This window comes from Trachurus trachurus (assembly GCF_905171665.1).
Source record: "Trachurus trachurus genome assembly, chromosome: 1".
NCBI lineage: Eukaryota > Metazoa > Chordata > Actinopteri > Carangiformes > Carangidae > Trachurus > Trachurus trachurus.
The window spans coordinates 23,820,563-23,844,655 of record NC_139891.1 but is presented as its reverse complement, the minus strand read 5'-3'; the positions used below and the strand labels follow the sequence as shown (position 1 = coordinate 23,844,655).

Genomic DNA, 24,093 nt, shown 5'->3' with positions numbered 1-24,093 from the left:
CAGTAATGTAATCTGTAGTAAACAGGGTTGCAGACATGGCTGTGGATGTGAACCCTGGGACTGTGTGCCGGCTGTCTACCCCAACCACCTCCTGGTGACCCTTCAGCTGTTAATAAATGTAGCACTTCATTCATTAAAAGAAACATGTTGCCTCTGAACGTGACCACGCAGTGATTATGTTGCCACCGCTACGTAATTGGAAAGGCTGTTTAGTTGCATATGAGCATAATTTCTGGGAGACAGGATTGGTCATAACGGATTAGAAAAATGTAAAGCGGCTGGAGTTAAGAGGTAACATTGTGAGTCTTTTATAAAAATGTAAGACAGTATCTTCCAAGGACACTTAGAGGCAATCGTAACTGTGTCAGGATTTACAGGTTTTCTTATATTCTGGAAAAAACAACAACAGTTTTTACCATTTTATTTTTCCTTGACATGAGCAACCAACTTGACAATTACCTGCTTGACAGTCCATTACCACGTGCTGAAGCACCTTTGTTTGGATATCATTGCATGCACAGTTATTCTTTGCTTACTGTCCATCACCTGTCACCAACGTAGCTAGAAGTCAGCTTCAGGAAAGCCACATTTCCAGTTTTGATAATCAGATCGAAGTCTTCACCTTTGTTCATTGAGACAGTGGTTTATTTTGACCTGTGACACTACAGGTAACCAGCAGAAGCAACAAAAATCTTAAATTTGAGATGCATAGTAAATATCTTGTAGATATTGGTAAATGGGGCACATTTATATTGAAATCCTCCTTTTTAAGGGTAGCCAAGTATCAGTTTGGAACCTTAGGCGAATTTGCGGTCCTTGATCAGTAAATATACCTGAAACGTAAGGGCATCAAAAAAGACCTTACCAAGGACACACATCTACAGGTAAAAGGGTAAAAAAAAAAGAAGCTGTTTTGAATTTAAGTATTAAAATGGACTGTGTGTGAGACCTTAATGAGAGAAAGAGAGTGGAAAAAAAATCACACAAGGTCGTCTTTCGTAAGAACAGAAATTCCATCCCTGTGGGGCAGAAAAGACAGAACTTTTTGTTTTAGCAAACTGCCCATCAAATAAGCATAATCACCATCAGAATTCATACGGTGTTCGGAGACTCCTGGAGGCAAGCGGCCCCACTCAAATTAGCAGCTCTGATAAATCACCATTAATTAGCTAATAAAAGCCAGCAGGTGGTTCGGAGCCCAAAGACATTCCCCGGTTGTCTGAATTATGTATATTACAGCAGTACACTGATAAAGTAAATGAGTAGGGGGAACAACAGATAGGAGTTCTGGAGGGCCCTCGTGTAGGGATAATGCTCCAATCAAATCTCCTGCAATTCCACAATCCCACCCACAGGAATACAGGTGGCTCTGACCCCCACTCAAATCACATATCACACAGGGCTGTGGTGTGAGGCATATTTATAAATGGATTATGCATGCAGAATACAAAGTTTGCCTTAGACCTCCCCTGAATGAAGAGCTTGTAAAGATGTTATACTTTGATTATAGAAACATAAGGCAATTATTTGGAGAACAGAGAAACGTGGATTGATTGAGGCACGATGACCTCTCTGCATCGGGGTGGCAGGGGCTGCTCTTGTTATCATCTTCATCATCGTCGTACATATTAAAATAAAAAAAGAAAACTTTCAGGACTCACATATGGAAATGATTAATTCATGTCTTCTCCCTCTTTAAACATCCAACATGCAACATAGTAATTCACATAATATCTACAATCTTGACATTATGAGCACGATAATAGATTAAGTCTTATCAAATATATTTTATAAATTTATTCTATATTTACCAGTTATATGCATTCATTAGTACACACATTTAACATTGTAGCTCAATGGCTAATAGAAGGTGAATAAGAAAATATGACGAGGACTAATTATATGTTAATTTGATGTAAGAATTCAACCATTTACATTGGTTGTATAAGAAAAACAAAACAAACCAAAAAAAAATGTATACGTTTGTCGTGGACTTTTCTTGTAAACAAATTCATGTGCATATCTGAAAACTCAGCACATCAAATATGAACACTTTTCCTTCCCCATAAAATATTTGCAAAGCCAGTTTTTGAAAGATACATTAAACCAATATTTACATTATATTTGCTTGCTGGGACTTTATGTGAGAGATCCATCACTGTGCTTTTCTCCATGTCACCACCAACAACTCTCAACCATGTGAATCGTATAAAACCTGTTAGGAATGTCTTTTCTTGTATTCATGCATTTTACAAATGCCTTGTCAAAACATTGCCTCTTGTGGTCAAAAGCTCAACAGAGAACCTTTAATTTTGAAATAGATTACAATATTTACAGTCAGAAATTTGTAAACAAAGACATCATAGTCTCATAATCAGCATTCTACATATATAAAGAAATATATTTCAGTGTTATATTAAATTTGTAGCATCACTATAAGGGCTCTTACAAAACAGCAGTCACACCACTTACCTTTGGAGTGTATTGTAGCTCAAGCACCCTCCTCATACAATCCCTGTGAAGCATCATTAGCCTGAACAGTGGTTAATAGAGGTTAGAGCAACACATGATAGCTGTTTGTGTAGCTGGGTGGTTGCAAGATTTTTTTTTTTTTTACAGTGATATATAACAGAACTTAATAAACATGACAAAAAACAGGTTTAGTGCAGTTGGATGGACTTGTTTTTTGTAAAATGGCAAATTCTGCATATTGTAACCAGTCTAACTCTGAGGAATACTGCCACAACCAAGTTTCCCTGTCAGCAAACGCACTCAGAAATCTAGTTTGCTTCTTTCCTCCTTGGGTAAATGAGCTCTTTTCTCTGGGTTAGATGTCCTGAGGCAGCCACTTGGCAGAGGGTGAAAGAAATGGCAAAAAGGCATCCACACAAGTGGGACATGGGAGCAGATGGGACACTGATTGCAGTGTTGTTTACAGCTGTTGAGGTCCTTCCACACTGCTATATAGAGGTCAGAAACTATGTCTGTCTGCCACATTTCACAACACAGTCACCGAGATGCACAGGCATCTCTCCGGCGCAGCTCACTGTCAATATTAGCAATCGTAAAGAAACATGCTGATGAAATGGATTTCGGGGTTTTTTTCAGCAACCGGGTTATATCTCGGGGATGAGTCTTATTCTTATAGTCGATATCAGATTTATTATTTTCCTCAAAATGTTCCCACGGAAAAATGCAATCTGCACATGCTCACACTTTAGTGCTCTTGGAAAGTGTGAGGGAAATAAAAAGGACAGCAGAGAGTGAGAACGAGAGAGTAACTGGAAGGAAAGCCATCCAACACAAAGGTCTTTGACGATCGTTAACATTTCTTTATGTTCGCATTGAATCACTTTATATGGTTTTACCAGGGACGTTGCCCATTCAGGATTGCTCCATCAGGGTTCTGACTATAGTCTGTATCTCAAGCAATAATAGCCCAGAGCGGCAGGAGAAATATATCCAAAGTAATCAACCTTTTGCAAAGGCACCTCAGAAGCACACATTTCAACAGCACAGTGTAATCTAATATAGTGGGTGGCATCAACCTGCTTTGCTGAGACATTACTTCCAACAGACTATTTGCATGGCAAGATCATGTAACTTTTGTCACTGGTAATAAAAATGCTATATACCTCTAATTTACATTACAGTAAGTGACATGCCATATGTTTGAAATGTTCTCTTGATGGTCAAGCAGAAATATGTTCAGCTTCTTTCAGATATTTTAGGACACTGACATTTTTTACATATTATGCACTTCGTAATAATTTTTGCACGATAAAGATATTCTGTGCAAATTCTTGTCTGTCCATGACATCCATCGTTTTTGTAAGCGTTCCTTAAATGGGAATGTCTGGCTGAAAATCGTCTGATGCCTCATTTCTAGCATGATTGGCAGCTAACAATTTGTACCCAGGATAAGGCTGCCTTCAAGTGCTGTCCGAAATACTGCAATTACAGTTAAAGAACACACAAACAACCCAGTAAAGTTATAAAAGTGGAAGATTTGGGGGGGGTGGGGGGTGTCTTTGTGAGTGGATTAAAACATTGTATTTTTATACAGCTCTAGAGACTGTGTGTGTGTGTGTTTTTGAAATTGATTCTCTCCTTTAACGTCTCCTGCCAAAAACAGTTGCTTTAAAACATAACTATTGTCAATTTTTCTATCAGCTGCAAACCGTTAGCATCTGTGTTTTTTCATATTTTGCTTAAACAAATGTCTTTCCCCTCAAACAGCTCTGATTTTGCCTTGTGTGGCTGTTTTATTGCAATATTGGATTTGCGGGATTTGTGCATTAATGTGATGAAAGCACCTTTTTTCAGATGTTAATTGACTGGATGAAGTGAAAATAAGATACATCTGGGATCATAGTAGATCAGGCCCAGAGAGTAAATCCGCTGAATTAGATTGAGTTACTTTGTCCATAAAAAGTTCCTCAATTGAATCGCCACAATGTGAAAACATCCATATTTGTACCTTGATTGCAGCAAGATGATTTTATCCATGTGACCCCACAGCCTCAAACCCTACCAACCATAGCGACTCATTGTATTTTCTCTTGATATCTCGATGAGTAGCGGTTGCTGTATAATGTGGAACCCTTGATGTTTTACAAATTTTGTTAGTTATCACACATGTATCACGCAGAATCATCACCAGAATTCGGCAAATGTATTAATGTCTTGTGTTGTTAAATATGATGGCATTCTGGTAGTTAATGTATTTTTAATAATGCAAATATTTTAATTAGCCCAACCCCCTCACCATGCATGTAATCTCCAGTGTATAGTGTTTAGTGTTGCTGGGGTCTGCCTACACACGCTCAGACACTACTCCTCTTATTCATCCAATATGATTCTAATCCAATCCAATTCACCTTGTTTTCTACATGGTATTTCTCTAAATATATGAAATAATAGTGGTATTAGTAATCAAATCTGGTATTGATTTTGCAAAAAGCATGTTCCTACATTGCTGGACAGGAACTTAATAGATAATAATCTTAACCTCATTGGAGTTATCTATGGGGAGCATCAAAAGGCAGTCGATTAACACTGTTTCCATGGGGCGTGACCACTGAATCACACTACTTAATATTAGCATATTGTTTTGATATGGTATGCTGTATAATGTGATACATTACGTAATGCTTTAGATTTAATCTGAACATACACTAGATCTGTGTTTTGTGTGTATCTGTGTATGTGTGTGTGTCCTCATTGGTGCTTTGAGATGCATAGCCATTGAGGCCATAATTTAGTCCATTATGTCCTCTGGTTTGCAGTCGTAGCCCCAGGCCTCTGGCACTGAACGTTGTGTCATTTGCTACCAACTGGGTTTTTGATGAGAGTGTGTGACCTAGACGCCTCATCCCTCACCACTGTCTCATTCCCTTTATTTACATCTGTCTTTAGCATTCTAATTACTCTCTTTATTGCTTTAGCCTGGAGGAATCTGTTATACTGCAGGAAAAAAAGACTAAGGACACTGGAGTTTTAACCAATAATAAAGCAGCATAATTCCCATTACCCATAGGCAAAGATTGGGCCTGTGAGGGTCTCCTGTTATGGACTCTGGGCAAGACAACCATGGAGAGACGACTGAGTGCAGGGTTTATATGCAGCGGTCCGTTTGCTTTTGTGATGTGTGTGAATTTCAAAACAGTTTGTTTTCACTTGCAAGCGACACGGGCAAAAGAGAATTAGTTTTCCCGATAACAAGCAGTAAAATGTTCAGGTATGTGTGATCATATTGTGAGCAAATGTTTGATTAGACTCTTGTCAATTGATAGTTTGCCTAAATTTATCTAGCGTTTTGTGATTTGAAGCACACTTCCCACACTCACACTGCGTATTTTGTCTTTCAGTTCCTTCATCGGGACTAAAACAAGAAGGATGCACACAGACGACATCGTCTATTCTTTTTTTGGACAATGTCAATGCAAAAAAACTTTTAAATGGTCTGTCCCTTCCCACAGAATTTTATGAAATAGCATCAAGAGCAGGCACAGCAGTCTTTAATGAGCTCTCAACTTTAAAGACTTGAAGGATATTAACAAGCTGCTTGACAAATGGTGCTTAGAAGCACATTAAAGACGCAGCTAATGGTGCGCATAATGACGGCTAATTTTCGATCAGATATAAATTAGAGCCCCCAACAGTTATTTGCCTTAAGGACTTTATGTAAATGATTCTGTTCTGTATAAACTGAAAACTGAGAGAGTGAGTGAGTGAGGGAGAGGGAGAGAGACAGAGAGAGAGAGAGAGAGAGAGAGAGAGAGAGAGAGAGAGAGAGAGAGGGACTTGCACTCCTTGTGGGTATGATTAATAGATCTGCAACAGAGCACGGCTGTCAAAGCCCAATGAACACACATCCACTAGACAGCTCTACCACCTTCTCATTAAGGTCCAATCTCTGCGAGGTCTACAACTTACTCATTTGGAACACCAAAACAGTCTCTGAGAGGTCTAACGCTTGGCGGTTGCCAAAAGAAGATCAGGTGGAAAAAGGAAACGCAAAGGAAGAGACCTGAGCTGTTCATAAACGTGTATACCCATCTGATGTTGTTAAATATTTGATAGCTGAAGGCACTTTGATGCCATCAATTTACACATTAGGTCATAACACATAACTGAGTAGACACGGTGAGGCTGAATTAAATGATGAACACATTTAGTTAATAGCTTATATAGTCAGACACATTATAAGGAGACAACAACTTAAGATCTGCCATTCTGATGCCAGAGGTCCTGGTGTATGCTGTTGTACCCACAGGGAGAGGTGTTATGTGTTATAGTGTTGTGTTTTCCATACACTTTGAGTTGTAGGAGGTTGATGTAAACAAACTCTTCTCTTTTTTTTGTATTATTTTGACACAAATAACTTATGCAAAGGCAGCTTAATTAATTTTGTACCAATGGGGCATTGGTCTTATATATAACACATACATCTCTCTTGTTTTATCTAATTTACGTTGATCAGTTTTTAAGAATTCAAACTACAGTGTGTTTCTGTGACACAGCAGCTTTGGATTTAAGCGTAATGTCATTTTTGTTACATAAAGTCAAAAATAATAAACCGATTTATACTGTTACAAATTCTAGTGAATACTGTTTGTTAATCATTTTTTTTTAAATCTAAAACTTAATTTAACAAATTAAAGAGGAATGTTTATGGTAAATGAAATTGGAATCACATGAATAAATCCCTGAATTTGTTTAATTCAATTTAATTTGCAGGATTTGCTTCATACTGTGTAAATTAGTGTAAAGCTGATTGTCTTACACTTAATAATTAACTGCAGTTACTGATTAAAAAAAAAAAAAAAGCTACAGTTCACCATTTAAAGACAACAAGCTTAAGATAAGACTGAAAAATCAGTCATACAAAGTATTTCAGTTTTTTAAACTTGGTCACCTTCATTCATCTGATAGGCCTGGTGATGAAATCGGACTTAACTGTATATTTTGTGATCAGCTTATAAATCTAAAGAAAGCTGGACAGGTCCCAAACGACAAATTCACACAATGTCACCAAAGTACCTCTTTTGATGGGTGTTTCCTCCTAATGCCTAACTGTGTGCCATGACTTTTTAAATAAACAAAACTGGTATTGCTCACTATCCCCCTAGCTGTAATAAGAAATACTGCAGAGGGTTAGTTATACTGGTGATGTTAGGTCAGTGTTACTTTTCATAACAATCCTATAGGATAAATCTAAACCCAGAGCTCAATGGGTCCCAGCTCATTTTTGGATGATTTCTCTGGATTGGACTTGATGTTGAGTCTATTTCCCATTGTCTCCATTGATAAACCCCTCATTAGATCCACTAAACAGTCTGTCCTTGATAAAGTCCAAAGTCTTAAACATGTCTTCCATGTTTGATATAGTTGCATTGCAACAGTTTGTGCAGTGCACAGACAGTCTTTCCCTCAAGCAGAACATTTAAATATTCATTTACATTCATGTAGAAAAATAAAACCCACCAAATTCACAAAATGGCATAGAGTATATCACCAGTAGATAAATATCTACAAAACCAAGTATTAGCATGCTAGATCTTAAAGACATGACATTTTTCATCTTAGTTTGTTTCCATTAATAACAAACACACGAAACACATGAAAAAGCTTTGGGGGGAAAAGCAGAAACTTGGTTTTGCATCCAAATCATTATTTTGGTGGCAGCCACATGTCAGGGGTGACTATGGCCTCCCAGCACCCACCCTTTAATCACGCCCCTGAGCTATTTCATTTATGAAGGCTGTGAATGTTTCCAGTGGTGTTAAATTAAGACAGATTTTTTTTTTTTTTTTTTTTTGCAAATTCTATTTTTTAATGAAAAGTTGAAGATTAGGTTATTTCACAACCTTTTGGTGAATTAAAGTTTTAATTTGACACTATAGTGTTATTGCACTGGTTACAGTGGTTGTATTCCCTAAAACAAAACATTGCCTTAATTTCTTGCATTAAAGAAATACCGACTGACGTATATACAGTATATATAAAAAGGTAATATGTTTAAATACATCGGCTAATGAATTTTTAATGAAGAGCTCTTGTCTACGCATGTGTGAGCGAAGTCAAACGTTGGCAACACACACAGAGCTGTTTTCAGATTTCAAAATAAAGGTTGTGCAGTGCAGGCCTTTCCTGAAATTATTATTTGTTCCACACCTAAACACATACTGAGTTAACTTGTTGGGTATCTGTTTCTGGTCAATAATGCGTTTGACTTTTTACTGTCACAGTGCAGCAAATATCTCATCTACTTTCCAACCTTGGCACAATTTCACATTTGTTAAGGGAAAAAAAAGCAAAACAAAAACACTTTTATGGCTCCAACTTTAGTTGCGTGGACTTATCCTGTATTATGGACTCCTGTCTATTATTAACCAACACTTAACTTACTGTGTCGTGCAATTAACAATTCAGTCTCCACTCAGAATAAAAAGCGCTGTTTTCATTGGTCAAATCGAACATACAGTATTTGAGGGGGGAAAAGTAGCTTGTGTCTACAACTGGCATCAACTCTTCTGTTTATGAGCGCGTGCGCGGCTTGCACATGCGCGTGCGTGATTATACATTGGAGAGAGAGAGAGAGAGAGAGAGAGAGAGAGAGAGAGAGAGAGAGAGAGAGAGAGAGAGAGAGAGAGATGGAGCTATCTCATTGGCAGACACAGTGGCTTTCCCTCCTTTGCATGCCGTCCTAGATCAAAAAGTATCCCACCAACCACCTCCCAGCCATCCAATGCTGCTCCATCGATTAGTTTCTGGAAAACACTTAACAAACTAATGACTATTGATGGCTGATTAATATTGCATCAACAACAACTGATTGGCGACAATATCAAATGGCGATTGCCGCCTCACACTCAGGCAGCCATCTGACGGGTGTTGCCCAGTGTGTTTTGGGATGCAGTGGACCCAGCAGATGATAAATAAAGGGTTATATAGTGTGTGCAGCGCGTTCAGTTTATGGCTTACAGTTCGTCTAATTCGAGAGCAGTCGCGTCTTTGAAGGCAGACACTTGGCGTAAATGTACAGTTAAAATATTCTACTCTCAGGTCCCCAGGCGGAGCTCCGACAGTCCCTGGCTTCATTAAATTTTCATCAGTATCCCTGTGAAAGGGGGGAAATGTTCAGGGGAAAGAGAAAAATAAAACAGAGGGCGTAATTATAACAAAAGGAAACAGCGCTGCCCTTTTCGTTTTATAGCAGGCTCCCACTGTGTCTTTCTGCACGTAGCTACGTTGCAATGCATGGAGCCCATGCAGCATGTGGAGAGCAGATGTGTCTGTGGCTTTAAGGTAAACTCACATAGGCCTATTTATTATATAAAAAAAGACCTTCGATTTTCTTCATTGTGCTGAGGCCTTTATTTTTTCCCCCTCTATATGTGTGATTTTTGTTCAGTTTTTTTTTTTTTTTTATTCTAGAGCTGGGGCCACATTGATTCGCTATCAAAGAATCTAGATCGATTTTCTCCCAATAATGTGAAAGTGGATGCAAGCAGCAGCAGCAGCAGTCTGGTTGAGAAGATGCCTGTCTGTCTGTGTGTGCTTGTCAAGCAGCTGAAGCAGCAGCGAGGCTCACTGCATAAAGTTAATTTCAATTCCCGATGAGACACTCACTCGGCAGCCCTCCCTGACCAGCGGTAATTAACAGGGATAGCTAATGACTACTTAACTCGCTCTTCATAATTATCTGGTTTTCATAATTCGATGTGTAATTTAATAATTCGCTCTTATTAACGTATTAAGTGAATGGCTCATTTAGGGGAAATTAGAAGCACTCACCAGGAGCATCTTTTAATTGATGAACCATCATGGCTGTCTCATTAATAAGGCTCGTTTTGATACTCTTAATTTGTCACGAGGATGGCGGCTGAAGATGTTTGGTTTTTGGATTAATGAAATGCAGTGGTTGTTTTCAAGTTAGGAGAGAAAAGGTTTTTGTTGGATTGATATTGAGAAATAATTTATGTGACAATTTTGAATTTCATTAAGGAATTTGTTGATTTTTTTGTGGAAATTCAACTAATCCTTACGTCATGACAGTTGTCTTTAAAAGCCTAGAGGCGCATAATATTAAATAGTTTTTGAAAATGTAAAGTCACTTGACACATCGTTTTTGAAGGGCAAATATCTACACAGGTAATCTTTAGATAATTTTGATACAGTTTTTTATTTTATTTTTTATAAACATAGGAAGAATTGGGGAAAATTGTCATGCTTCCTGCTGTTTGGCGCAAAATGTTTTTACTATTACAATCACTTAGAAATTATCCCAAAACTAATCCCATGCAAATGTATTCCAGGTGCTGTAAGTAATGAGTGTAAATGTGGAGGACAGGTTTCAGAAATGCTAATGTGTGGCTGGTTGCAGCCTCTCAGGTATCTGTCCATGGTGCTGAAACGCTTGCTCAGCGCTCCACCAGCCAGCCAGACCAGCCAGCCCCTCAAGCCCCCCCCAAAAAACAGCAACTCTGCTATGGACATGACATTCAAAATATTCCCTTCTTCTTTCTTTTCTTTTTCTTTTTTTTCACCCCCCATCCTCCTCATATGCAACCATAACTTCGAACCAAAGCCTTTGCTTCAAAGCCTGAGTGCCCCGCACGCACGAACGAAGCATGTTTGAGTGTGTATTTAAATAGAGACGGGCACGTTGGCAGGCGAGCTGTTTTTCTGGCGGGCTGACATCTGGCAAGTCTGCGCTCCAGGGACCCATCCAGCTCTCCATAGACCCCCTGATTAGACTCTAATAGAATATTAGCATTTGCTCTCAGGTAAGGCAACAGTGAGCTGCATAAGCTGGCAGCAAGTCAGTGAAGAAGCCACGTGCGTCTTTAACATTGATGGGATAGAGAACAGGGGACCCCTGTAAGGCCTGCTTTATGATGAGGCCTGGAGGAGGACGGTGTAATCACAAGTTAAAGGCAAAAAAGAAAAGGGGGCAATTTCTAATTACATTTTACATTTTCATTTTTTAGTTATTCATCTCTCACCCAGACAGTGGGAGAGCAGATTGGGTGGGGGAGGGGTTGTTGTTGGAGGTAGTGGTGGTGGTGGTGTCTTGCTCATGAGTACTCTGACAGGGCTCATGGCTGTTTCTACAATCAAACCTGACACCTTTTTTTTTCTTCTTTTTTTTTTTTTGGTAAAGGCAAGTCTCCTTCCACCTTTTGAGAAAATGGCACTATTTATCATCAAATAAGCCTAAAGAATCCACAAAATATCTTCTACAAGCTGTGCAGCCCACAGCTAAACCGTTCCCCTCCTCATCATCAATAAATAAATAGATGAATAAATAAAAGAATATTAGTATGTCTGGGTGAGCCACATTACACAGTGTAGTCATGTAAAACGTCCGATTAAATGTTAAAGTTTGTTCTTTAATGAAACACATATTGCAGTTCAATAATTAAATAAATTAAAATTACATGGATGTAATAAATTAATAGAATTATTTAACCAGGAACCTAAAGCAACATACATTACAGAAATAAGTTACCTCAGCTAAAACAGCAATACAGCAAAAACCTGTACGGATATATTTATGTGCATCGACTGGTTCCAATGAAATATTTACATTGTACACGTATACTTCCATGAAGCTGTTTCTTTTTCTCTTCAAGAAAAAACATTACTTAAACAAGGTGATTTTAACAAGCAACGACTTCATAATGATGCGCGTATATTTATACAAATAAATACCAGAAAACATACATAAAATAATTTAAAAAGAGAATACTATCTCATATATATCTCGATTGTACCATCTCAAACGTTAGAAATCGTTAAGTTAAAATTTGTGACTGTATATTTCACAGTCGTTTTTCCCTTTAAACCAGAACAACACGCTCAACTTGCTGTCAGAATTTGATTTTCTCAAGCAAAACGAGGAGGGGGGGAATCCCAATAAATATATAATGAAGTAAACATGACCTCACTCAATAAATAGTTCATAAGATACAGGCCCACGCTGGATTGTAAACTTATTGCAGCCGGCTAGAAATCTTTTTTTTTTTAATTGGGGGAAATTCTGTGACATCCTAAAAGTGAGTCCCTATTTCCTTCTTATTTCCACATAACTGAGGCCTAATAATAAAACAACCCTACCTTAATCCAAACCCCAGGTATCTTGAAAATATATCCCTGACTTAGATCACACATGGTAACAAAATAAGTGGAATTAATTACACATTTAGACACAAAATGAAGTGTGTGACAAGTAAATTATTAATTTACAGAGGGTTATTTGGCAGTAATCTAATATTAGCTTTCGAGACCAAGTAGTAGTGTTGTCCTCTTAATCCCCTCATGGACCCTGAATAAATGTCAGACTGCATCGTCATCAACTCGGAGGGAAAAAATGTAGCTTATCCTATAAGCCAAAAATATAAACACCAATAGTCACCAACCAAGTGCTTTGAGTTAAACTAGCCCCGTTGTGTGTAAATACCAACGCTATTTTCATTGGGGTCTAAAGCAAACTAATAGTCCTCATTTGAAATGAATCATAAATCAAACAGAAAGCATAGAGTCCTGTAAGTCATACTGCGTTGACATTAGAAAGGTGAAGCATAGTATGTGTGGAAACAGTGGTCTTACTTGCTCTGTCAAACGATGCTTTACTCGACTCCACACCTCCCTCTCAGCGAGTAAAAGATGTGACTGTGGGGGGGGGGTTTCGAGTTTTTTTCAGTCATTGTTCGATTTTAGGAATTTTTCGAAGTTCAAAGCACAAAGTCATCGATGATTGAAAAAAAGGTGTGAGATAGGAAATATGATACAAATCGTCTCTAAACTGTTCCAAGTCTTTTTCGTTGGTGGGTGGTTTAAAGCGATTTTTTTAGACGCATGCAGAGTATTTCATTCGTTTCTGTTTCTGCCGCTGGTTGCAAAACCAGACCCGCACCACGTTCTTTTTGAGGTCCAGCTTTTCTGCAATTGCTGCGATTTTCTCCGAGGAGGGACGCGGCTGAATGGCAAAATAGGCCTCCAGTGATCTCTTCTCTGGTGCAGCTATCGACGTGCGCTTCCTCTTTTTCTCTGCGCCGTTGAACAACTCGGGTTTATTAAGTTTCTCCCTGTGTGATTTCTCGGCTTCTTCTAGCCACGCTTGCAGGATGGGCTTCAAAGCAATCATGTTGTTATGAGAAAGCGTGAGGGACTCGAATCGGCAAATGGTGCTTTGGCTGAGGGAGCCCACCCCAGGAATCTTCAGGCTGGCTAAAGCTGACCCTACATCCGCCTGGGTAACCCCGAGTTTGATCCGTCTCTGCTTAAACCTCTCCGCGAAGGCTTCCAAGTCCCTTGGATCGGCGTCCACGTCGTTCATGCCCATGTGAGGTGGTAGCCCGTGGGCATGAGCCATGTTGATGGCTGCCTGGTGCATGTGGTTCATGCCCGCCATGTGGGCAGGGTGCGCAGGCGTGGAAACCACCGAGCCATCCGGCCCAGCCATGGCTCCTAGTGCCAGTCCCGGGGTGATGTGGTCCAGCAGATCCCCCTCCAGTGCCTGGTGAGGCTGGTGGTGGTGGTGGTGGTGGTGGTGATGGTGGTGGCCAGACAAGGCGGACGGATGAGAAATAGGCACCGAGGAGGAGGAGGAAGACGAGGTGCAGGGGAGAGTGTTCATGGTGTGGTAGGTTGCGTCCGGCTTGAAGGGACTGTGATGTGGAGGGTGATGGTGGCTCTTGGTCTGCGAGACTATATCCACCGCCGCTAGAGCTTCAGCCCGGGCCAACAAACTCTCATCCAAGCCTCCGAATATATTGCTCTGCAATTGCAAATAGAATGCACACATAACTGTCAGCAGGGAATTCTCCCTCCACTCCTCGGTTTAAAACATTTCCAGAATGTGAAAAAAAGAAATCCTAAAAAAGGAGCACACAAAACAAGACACATGCAACATCCCAGGTCATAAAAATTAATACGAAAGGCAAAGCCGACTGAATACATAAGTTGAGCAGAGGAAAAAAAAAATATGGAGGTGTTGGGTGATTTGCTGTGCAGACATGAAAAAAACATCAAGCAAAAAAAGTGGGCTGTCAAAATGTGCCTTTAAGCAGTGATTATGCAGAATACGTACCGGTGGGGTTGGGAGACAGGCTCGGCGCATCGCCTCCGAGCTGCCGCCGCTGCTGCTGATGATGGTGTTGCTGTGTCGGGAGGACGAGCAGGATGAAGGTGCATTGGAAGTCAAGGTGGACGATGAGGAGGAATGCAACGAATACTTCGGTTCGGGCAAGCTGGTGTGGGCCATGGCAAAATGCTGCTTGCTGTTCAGAGACATCATCATCATATTTGCTGGCGTCCGAGCCTCAGCAAGTTCCTTTTAATAAGTCAAGACTCCGCCTCCTCGGTCGGGAGTTCAAGCCCAATTGCTTCGCAGGAATCTCAAGTCACTGTCGAATAAAGTGTAGACAAGAAGACGGTCGTCCAGCACTGAAGTTATCGCATCTATTTATTATTACAGGCGGAGGTATGGAGGTGTCTCGTCTGTTTGGCGAATGAGAGATCGCAGGCACCGACAAGCCCTGCAACTGAGCGCAGCCGATCACCTTTTTTTTTTCCTTTGTGGACTTGTGGCGCGATTGTTCAAAAAAAGAAATAACCTTTTCTCGTTTTCTCCTTCAACTGTCTCCACCTTGTATCATATGAAATTTTTTTTTGCCTTGGATTTTTTTTTTTTGCAGAGCTCCTCATAGACGTCGCCCGAGAAAAAAAAAAAAAAAAAAAAGTTTCTCTCCGGTCTCTCAGGATTTTCCCCCAAAAAATACTTCAAGTTTCAAACTGTTGCCGCTTTCGTTGACCTGTTGGTGGTGATTTTTTTTTTGTCAAAAGTTTCCGTCTTGAAATGACCGTAAGTGAGCAGTAGTAGTGGTGACAGTCTCTGTATTGTGCCTCTTCGACTACGTTGAATGCTGCGGGGACCCGAACTGCCTCTGCTCTGAGGCGAAGGGCAGACTGAGTCTCTCTCCGCCTCTCTCTCTCTCTCTCTCTCTCTCTCTCCCTCTCTCTCTCTCTCTTACACACACACCCTCTCTCTCTCTTTCTCTCTCTCTCTGCAGCTCTTCCAGTCTCTCACCCTCTCACATAGCCTACACACACACACACACACACACACACACACACATACACACACATTCTTTTTCAGCTGTACCTGAAAATCCCTTTCATGATTTATTATCCTTCATTTGCCACAGCACCACCACCACCACCACCGCCGCCGCTGGGGACTCTGCGCATGGGCAGTCTGCGACAGGGCATTTATTTCAAATGACTCTACTTCTTATCACCAACACCTCGTTACCAACAGTTCTTCAGAGACTTTTTTTTTTTTTTTTTTTTTTTTTGCCTGATTGATTTCCGATTTATCGCATGTGCAAAAATATTTTATTGTTGAATATTCCAAACAAAATTCAACTTGGTCTCTGGCAAACAGGCAGTTGCTTTTCTCCCCCTCGAGGGACCAAAGAAAAGTGAATTACCACCATGGACAGCTCCACTCCAGCTACTGAAGTCAAAATATATCAAAGTTATTATCGTAAAGTCAAAAATATATTAGCCTACTATGATTTTTTATGAAGACACCTTAAGGTAAAAAATAAAAGTTGTGAAAAAAAAAAAAAAATTAAAAACGCATTGGTGCTCCGGTTGTTTTATCTCTGTCTAAATTTCAAGCATGTGAATTGTTTCACTTTATCATCTGTATTTTTTTTTCTCCTTTCTTGCCATAATCATTTTCTCCATATTAATAAAACCAGTGTAAAATACCGGAAATAATTTGTAAAGTTTGTAAGAAAATTATAATCTGTGTTTCACTGTTTTAGTACAGTTTTGTGCATGCGAAGAGGACGCTATACTTACTACTTAATGAATGGCGATAAAAGTGGATTTTTAAAATAATTAGCACTATTTAATTGCAAATCTATATACTTGTCATAGCAGGCTATTATCTTATCTCCCCTCTAATTAAGCCACATCATCGCTAATGTAATTAAAACGCTCAATCACGTCGTAATTAACAAGGGGTGTCTAATTTGTTTAATATGGTCACGTCTATAGGAGGAGATAATTGTCATGATATAACGAATCTCTCCAAAGTAAACAATGGCTGTTGGATTTTGTTTTTATTCTTCCTGTATGGCTATAATTTTCAAAACATCCCCTCTCCCTCTCTCTCTCTACACACACACACACACACACACACACACACACACACACACACACACACACACACACACACACACACACACACACACACTCTCTCTCCCTCTCACACACACACGGAAATGTGACACATCTTGTAGCAGGTGTGAAACAATGATCCATGACTTTGACGGATAGTGAAAGTGCCCCTCAATCTCCCTAAATATGTTAATAATATATAATGTTAAGGGAATCCACATGAAATTCGCGGGCAATTATAAAGTATGGTCTTAACTCTAATTATAGGCTGCACCTCCTCGCCCTGCTATGTGGCCACAGCACTGTGCACCGCCTCTGTAAAGTGTGAGAGCATTTTAATCGGGGCTACCACAGATGTTAGAGCGGCGTAAAGGTGGCGGTAGACGCGCTCCTCTACACGGCGGGTCTCTGTGAAGGACTAGATGTCAGCTCCCGTTTTCTTGTTGTTTTGACGCGCGCAGACATGTATTGTGTCCCCACGGCTGCGACAAGTGTGTGGGGGGGAATAAAGCCTGTTTGCATTGCTGCATAGCAGTTTTACATGGCAAGAGAGCCATCAAGCTGCAGAAAATGTGTTTCTCCCCCAGCGGGGACAACAGGCGCTGCTGGAGCCACCTCCAGACATCAGGGGAGACAGAGATCAGGCTCAGGAGACATCAAGGAGCAATCAGTGTCTGCTCACATATACCGACAGACTGATTTATGATGAAACTTTAAAGAAATCATTTATATTTCACCACCTCTAAATCGGTGTATGAAATTTTCATCCACAATGAAACACACAAAAAAGTATATCTTAAGTCAAATAAATCAGCCCGAGCTGCTCCCATGCAATTGACTTTGAAGTGCATTTTCACCACTTTCGTGAGTGTGTTCACGTACCCAAGACTTTTTTTTTTTTTTTTTTACTTCCTCTGCCAACAGCTTTCTCACGTTTGAGGGAGGACAGTGTGTCAGCCTGTTTAACAGAATTACTTTTGAAGGGTCTGTCATGGCAAACAGGAACACAATTAAGGGGCAATGTCAGATATTTTAGTGGGAAATCACAACCTCGTATGCGTGTGAAGTAACAGTCTGGAATAATATACTGTATGATGTAGTTTTATTTTTGCTGTATTTCATTTGTATTTTTAAAAAGCACATATAGCGCCGTCATATGCAATATTATAGGCTAATTTATCTTAAATAATTAATTAGCAATAAATAAATAAATAAATCCAGCTCATAACAAGGCTTTGTTGAGGAAAGCAAATACACTGATTATAATGGCTTTTCAGAATTATTTAACTATATAACAAGCATTTTACAATATAAAAACAAAAGCTCCAAATGAGACAAAATCTAGCACCCTTGAGGTTTTTGCTTGTTTTATTGTGTCGCTTTTTTAAAAATTTTGCCACACAGTCAGCTAAATGTTCCTCCAGTTTTAAATACTTTTCTTGCCTCAATTTGTGTCGTCACGCTGATCCAGTAATTGGAGGGAATGTTGCCTTCATAAAAAGACTTGTCTCCATGCTGGAAGGTGCAGTCATACCTTGCCTTTTTAAAAACATAAAACCTCAGTGGAATTGTGCAAGAAAAGGTTTTTTCTCACTTCAAGGAGCTTTACTACATATAAATAAATCTGCACTGTCTAAAAATAAAAGTAACGCCAAAGTAAAATAGAGGAGCACATGCAGCTCGGCTTGATATAACTCAGGTGACTTGTTTGCTTTTTTTCCTCCTCACTGTCTTACTTACATCCGAATCAAGGAGTGCTGCAGAGGTGTCTGTGTGCTTTACACAAAGACATACTCTTCTCAGCCTCCCTCAGGAGCTCTTCACGTTAACAATCCCAATTACACCGAGACCACCAGAGACAGCTGTTTTTATTACAGAACCGCTCCTTTGTGCCGCCAACAAGGTATCTCCGCTCCTAGACTGAACACAGAGATAAAGCTACACTGAGAGACAGAGAAGAGGGAGAGGGAGCGAAGTGTGGAGTGAAGTGGATGAAGTCTCTTGGCTGCTCGCAGTGGTGATGCCTTTATTCACAGCTCCCCCCCTCCCCTTTCAGATCTCGTGGAGCTCTTTACATGTCGGAGCAGAAGGTCAATGCTTGTTGGGAGAGGGCCTACAAAGAGATCAGGATCTAACTCAAGGCAACATCAAATCACACAAAAGGAGGAGGGGGGGTGGGGGGGCGTTGTTGCAGCCACTAACAGTGGTGCTTTATTTATTCATCTGCTTTACCTGGGAAATGTGACAGGATCCACAAGGAACAGTCTGGCTTTAATGTGTTGTTTAAATGCATACAACAAAAGGCAGAAGCCTTTAGGATTTACTAAATGTCACACACTGTACTGTAGCTCTCGGCGGGAACAAGTGGCTCACCACTTGAGGTAATGAAACAGGTTTCAAACACTGCATTTGAATTGCGACTCAACTGGATTACAATGGGTGATGGTTTTCTCCTTGATCTGTTCATGGGGTTAAATAAGAGCATCAACATTTCTCAGGAGACTCTAAGTCCTTTCCGGAGGAACTACTTGTAAGTCCATTGCTATTCAAGTAGCGACACTTTTCCTTCTAAGACCAAAAATGTTTGGACCTTCGGTTAGGGTGCATTATGGTGACATGTTCTGCATCAATGAAATAACGATTCACTATTCAAAAATTGTATATCAGAGTTTTAATTTATATCTCTCAAACTGTTCATCTTTAGTCATCTACACTGAGGTCAAGGTCAAGTTCACCACTGGAAAAGAGTTTGGCTACTCAATATTCAGACAGTATCTAATAGTCATAATAATCAAATACACCTTCTTATGTCACTATTTGGAGCCATAAATCTGTCTCTTTTAATTGTAGTACCACTGTGTTCGGATTATCTCAGCACAGTAAGCCTGGATATTATGTCCATATTGGACAGTGCACATTGTGCTCTTTGCACAGCGAAGGGGAAGGTAAGGAAGTGGAGGCTGGTGTGATGGATGGGCATATAGCACATCCCATCTTCATGAAGAAGGAAAGCTCTATTACTATTTTATTTCTTTTGACCACTTGGGGGCAGTTGAAGAAGATATGAGTACAACACTGTAATACTTTCACTTTATAAAGTTGCACTGCCAATGCATGGACATAGATATCTAGACATAGATAATTATTGTGTCCACCCCGTAAGTCCATGATTTCCACACATGACTCTGTTTAGCTCAACATCAACTCTTGAGGGAAACCTTTGGTTCCTCTGTGTCTATATGTGCCAATGACCCACCAGCCTGTCGCAAGGTTTGTCTATTTGTCATCAGTTGATTGAATCACAACAGTAAAGCTGCAGGCCGTAAAACCAAAACAGCTGGCTGAAAGAAGCTAAAAAGCTGTATAGAGATGAAAGAAACTGCAGTGTCACGGGACAGTTCTGTCTGTGGTCATCACCACAAACATGACTTCTCACATTACACATGATAATTTGACATATTGTTAATACAAAATATTGATTAGTCCACCTTAAACCAAGTTTTTTAGTTACTTAATCTTACATACTTCCAACAGACTGTAGGTTTTATAAACACAATATCTTTTGATCTTTAAAGAAATACCTTTAAGATATTCGCTCTAAATGTTTAAAAAACACTGATAACATAATTGCACAAACCTGGGGTTTTGTGGAACCATCCATCAACATTAATGTGTTGACTATCTCTGTTTTGTTGTGGCATGACAGACAATGTCTCCATCATTTCTTAAATCAATATGGCCAGCATCATCCTTAACGTTGACTCTAGTTCAGTAAGCAAAAGCAAAGACCACTAACCTGTTCAAGTAGTGAAGTCAACCTCAGGCCATGGCTGATTGGAGGCCTTGAGAGTGAGATGTGCCATGAGGTCAGGAAACCAAATAACACCACCACCAATTTCCCTATTACGTACTAGGTACCAACCTTTGGGGTGGAGGAATTAAATTCTGGCCCAGTCGTGCCTATAGGCTGCAGGGCAGCAGATGATAAGGTCAACCCTCATAATGATGTCACATACCTTTAGGTACTTCAGATCAATATCGAGGGAGGCGCGTTATACCTGACAGCCAGTCAAATAAAGCCTGTCTGGCAAAGGGAAAAAAAACTCACTTTGTGATTGTCTTTTCTGATAAAATGAAATCCTCTCTCTCATGTTGCTTTTGGCAAAGATCATATTGGTGGAAGACTTTGTGATCTTTAAAATATCCCACACTTTTGACCGAATTTGACTGATCAACCTTTGAGTAATAGGAGAGAAACAAAGGAAATAAGTTGAAATATAACCAGGTAGTAAAGCGTGAGTTACTGTTGCCTGCATGCATTTGATGTAGCATTGATGCAAATGGATCTGTAGGATAACGTTTGACATGACAGAAATTCCTTTTGAGTAAATCTGACCTCATATGACAACAAACGCGCTGGCAGGGAAGGCAGGGGTATATGCGAGGAGGAACGGCTCAGAGCATGTGACTATAAAGAATGCGTATGTCAAGTGCTATACGAGTGATTAATGTAGCAGGATGATTGCGGAATTCTGTCCAACCTGGATGAACATTTCTGCTGCACCTCTCATTAGTTTGACTGTCCCACACAGTAATATATAGCTTGTCATTGGGTTGTCTAATGGTTGATGCTAATTGACCTCCTTTCCCCCTTTCTTCTGCACAAATGAAAAGATTTCCTCCGTCCTGTGATGGAGCATGTCACAATCTGATCCGACAAATTAAAAAGCTCTCTGCTGTCACACTGTCATCATTCGAAGCCCTTGCCTCATCAGCTATAATGATCATTTTTCTTCACTGGAAAAACTGCGGTGCACTGCCAAACACAATACTTAAGGGGGGCTCGCTGCTGCAGATGCATGGCGCGTGTGTGTTTGTGTGACACATGTGATCGTCTGTCATCTGTGAAATCTTCAGTACTGTTAATCTTGAACTGTCCTTGAGCCTATGGATTTTTTTTGTGGCAAGCAGGAAGTTTTCTTTCATGCTCAGTGAATGATTGCCTCCAGTTTTTTGTTTTTGTCTTTTTAAATTTCCAAGCAAATATAACATGTACATACATATTTTTATCTATATGTGGGAAAATAAGCAACATCTATTATTTATTACAACTTCAAATTTAGATTATATTTTATTTAAAGGCTCAAAAACATTACCAGTGTAACCTTCTCTCTAACAGCCTCAGTTTATGTACAATTTGTCACATTTACCTGCCTCTGCACTGTCAAACTGTAAAACCATAGTTAAACAAAAAGTCTTACATTTATTTAAAGATACACAGATCACGCACATAACGGTGACATTAGTCTTATTCCCAACTCTCACAGGAATCTGAATTCACATTTTGAAAAGACCAACATCTTCTCTGGGCAGAATTTCTTTCTCTTTATTGTTGTACTTGAAACATGTGAGTGCCATTCTGAGAAGCCATTGGCCTGAACATGATAGCAACACGAGAGCTTGGCCACCACACATTATTGGCTGCCGGGTGATGATGACGCTCATTACTTGCAATCAGCTGCCCCATCTGTGGCCAAAACAGAAATTGAGTGTGGCATTTTACCTGCTGACTTTGTGTGTATAACTTTATAATTTATGCGGTGTACCCATACTATTGACAAAAACGCAGCACGGTGATCAAAGCGAGCCATTCAGGAGGTTGGACAGGGCCACGAAGACAGGGCCTGTAACACTAATGATCTTCAAACGCTCGTCTATTTCACTAGGAGCTTTGCGCAACTCCCTAGCAAGTCCTCTGTCCTCCCCCCGGAGGTAATTGTGCCTGGCTGGTTAGGTGACAGGTGTCAAGTGGCCCCTCCTCAACCGATTCATCATGCTAAGCAGAAAGGAAAAGCCGATCTCTGTCTCTCCTTCTCTCTCCCTCTCTCTTTATCTGTCTTTGTAATTTTCTGCTGGTCTGTCTCTTTCTTGTATCCTCACATCACCACTTTGTCGTTACCTCAGAGTGCCCCCATCGCATGTAACCTGTGTTTTGTGACAATGTTTAGAATAAAGTATGTAATCACACTGTTCATGCTGTTGAATGACTGACTGTTCGTGTTGTATCATGTGCTCATGGAGCACAAATGAATGTGTTGGGTATGTTTTGAGCATAAATGAGAGTGTATGGGGATACAACTGAATTTATTTGTCTTGGTTTAAAACGCAAAGAAAAAACATATTTTGCATCAACACGCAAATTGTTGTCTTTGGGGTTTCTAGTTCTGTCCAACTTAAAACAGCTCAGTTTTTGAAAATCTTGAACCAGACATTCTTTGGGATTTTAACTTGACTGTGACAAATGTGATTAATCAATTATCTAAATAGTTTTATAACTTTGTGTTCTCAACGCATACTAAACACTACAAGGGCTTCCTTTTTAATTTTTCATTATCATTTCACCTCTCAGTTATTTTTCTTACAATGACAAGTTTTCAAATGCCAAAGTTACATCCATAAATTGCTTACAGTCCAACCAACAGCTTAAAATAATAATTAATAATTAATGGAAATATAAAAAAGCAACAAATTTTCAGATTTAAGATGCTGGTATGTTACATTTTTAATTTCTACTTGTTAAATGACATAATTGATTAATAAGATTATCAATGTGTTTTGTTGATTAAGTAATTTAAAAATTTAACTTATTGTTCTGGTGCTAACTAAGTCCAACAACAAAGCGGTTCTGCAGCTGCGGTCGTCATTCTGCGAGGAATAACTGGTCAGAGTTTAGTGAGAAACAGACTAATGCAATCACAGATGTACTGACAGGCAGGTTAGCACACTGGCCAAAAAATGCTGCAGTCCGGCGGTGAGGATGTGCAGAAAAAATACAGTCCATATTGTGTGTGTGTGTGTGTGTGTGTGAGAGAGAGAGAGAGGGAGAGACCACACCCTCACCATGCCCGCCTGTCTAAGCAGAATCCCATAGGGACCTGCCATACACACGCTCTCTCACACACACCCCAGTCATTAATTCCTGCTTTGCATCTCCACACCATGTAATATTTATGGGTCACCGCAGCTTTGTATTCACAAATGGAAACACCAAGAGAAAAAAGGGAGAAGACACGATGCCTCAATCAATCCTGTGAATAAGGTTCAGATTGTCACATCATGGCTTTTTTTCCTACACTAAGCCAGTGCTTAGGCAGCATTCTTTCCTTTGACCTCTAAACAAGTGTTTTGTATGACGGATTGTCAGACACAACCTTTGAGATGGAGTCACATTTAACTCCCCTAGAGTTAAAAAAGCTCAAGGCAAAGGTATTACCAACGTGACTGAAAATTTTATAGCTGCAGAATTTGAAGAACAACAAAAGTGCATTAGTCAGTCAAAACGAATGCAGGCTTAATAGATTTTTGCCAGATATGACACTAGAGTATAAA

The 24,093-nt window shown here is 39.9% G+C and overlaps 1 protein-coding gene across 1 annotated transcript; it reads right to left on the bottom strand.

Moving 5' to 3' along the window:
• Positions 1-13,360: 13,360 nt before the first annotated feature.
• Positions 13,361-14,815, bottom strand: pou4f2 (POU class 4 homeobox 2; the record flags this gene model as incomplete). The annotated part of the gene is made up of 2 exons (XM_083980845.1): positions 13,361-14,290; positions 14,603-14,815. 2 exons carry the CDS (start codon positions 14,813-14,815, stop codon positions 13,361-13,363), a joined length of 1,143 nt encoding a protein of 380 aa, XP_083836971.1.
• Between the last annotated feature and the right edge of the window lie 9,278 nt (positions 14,816-24,093).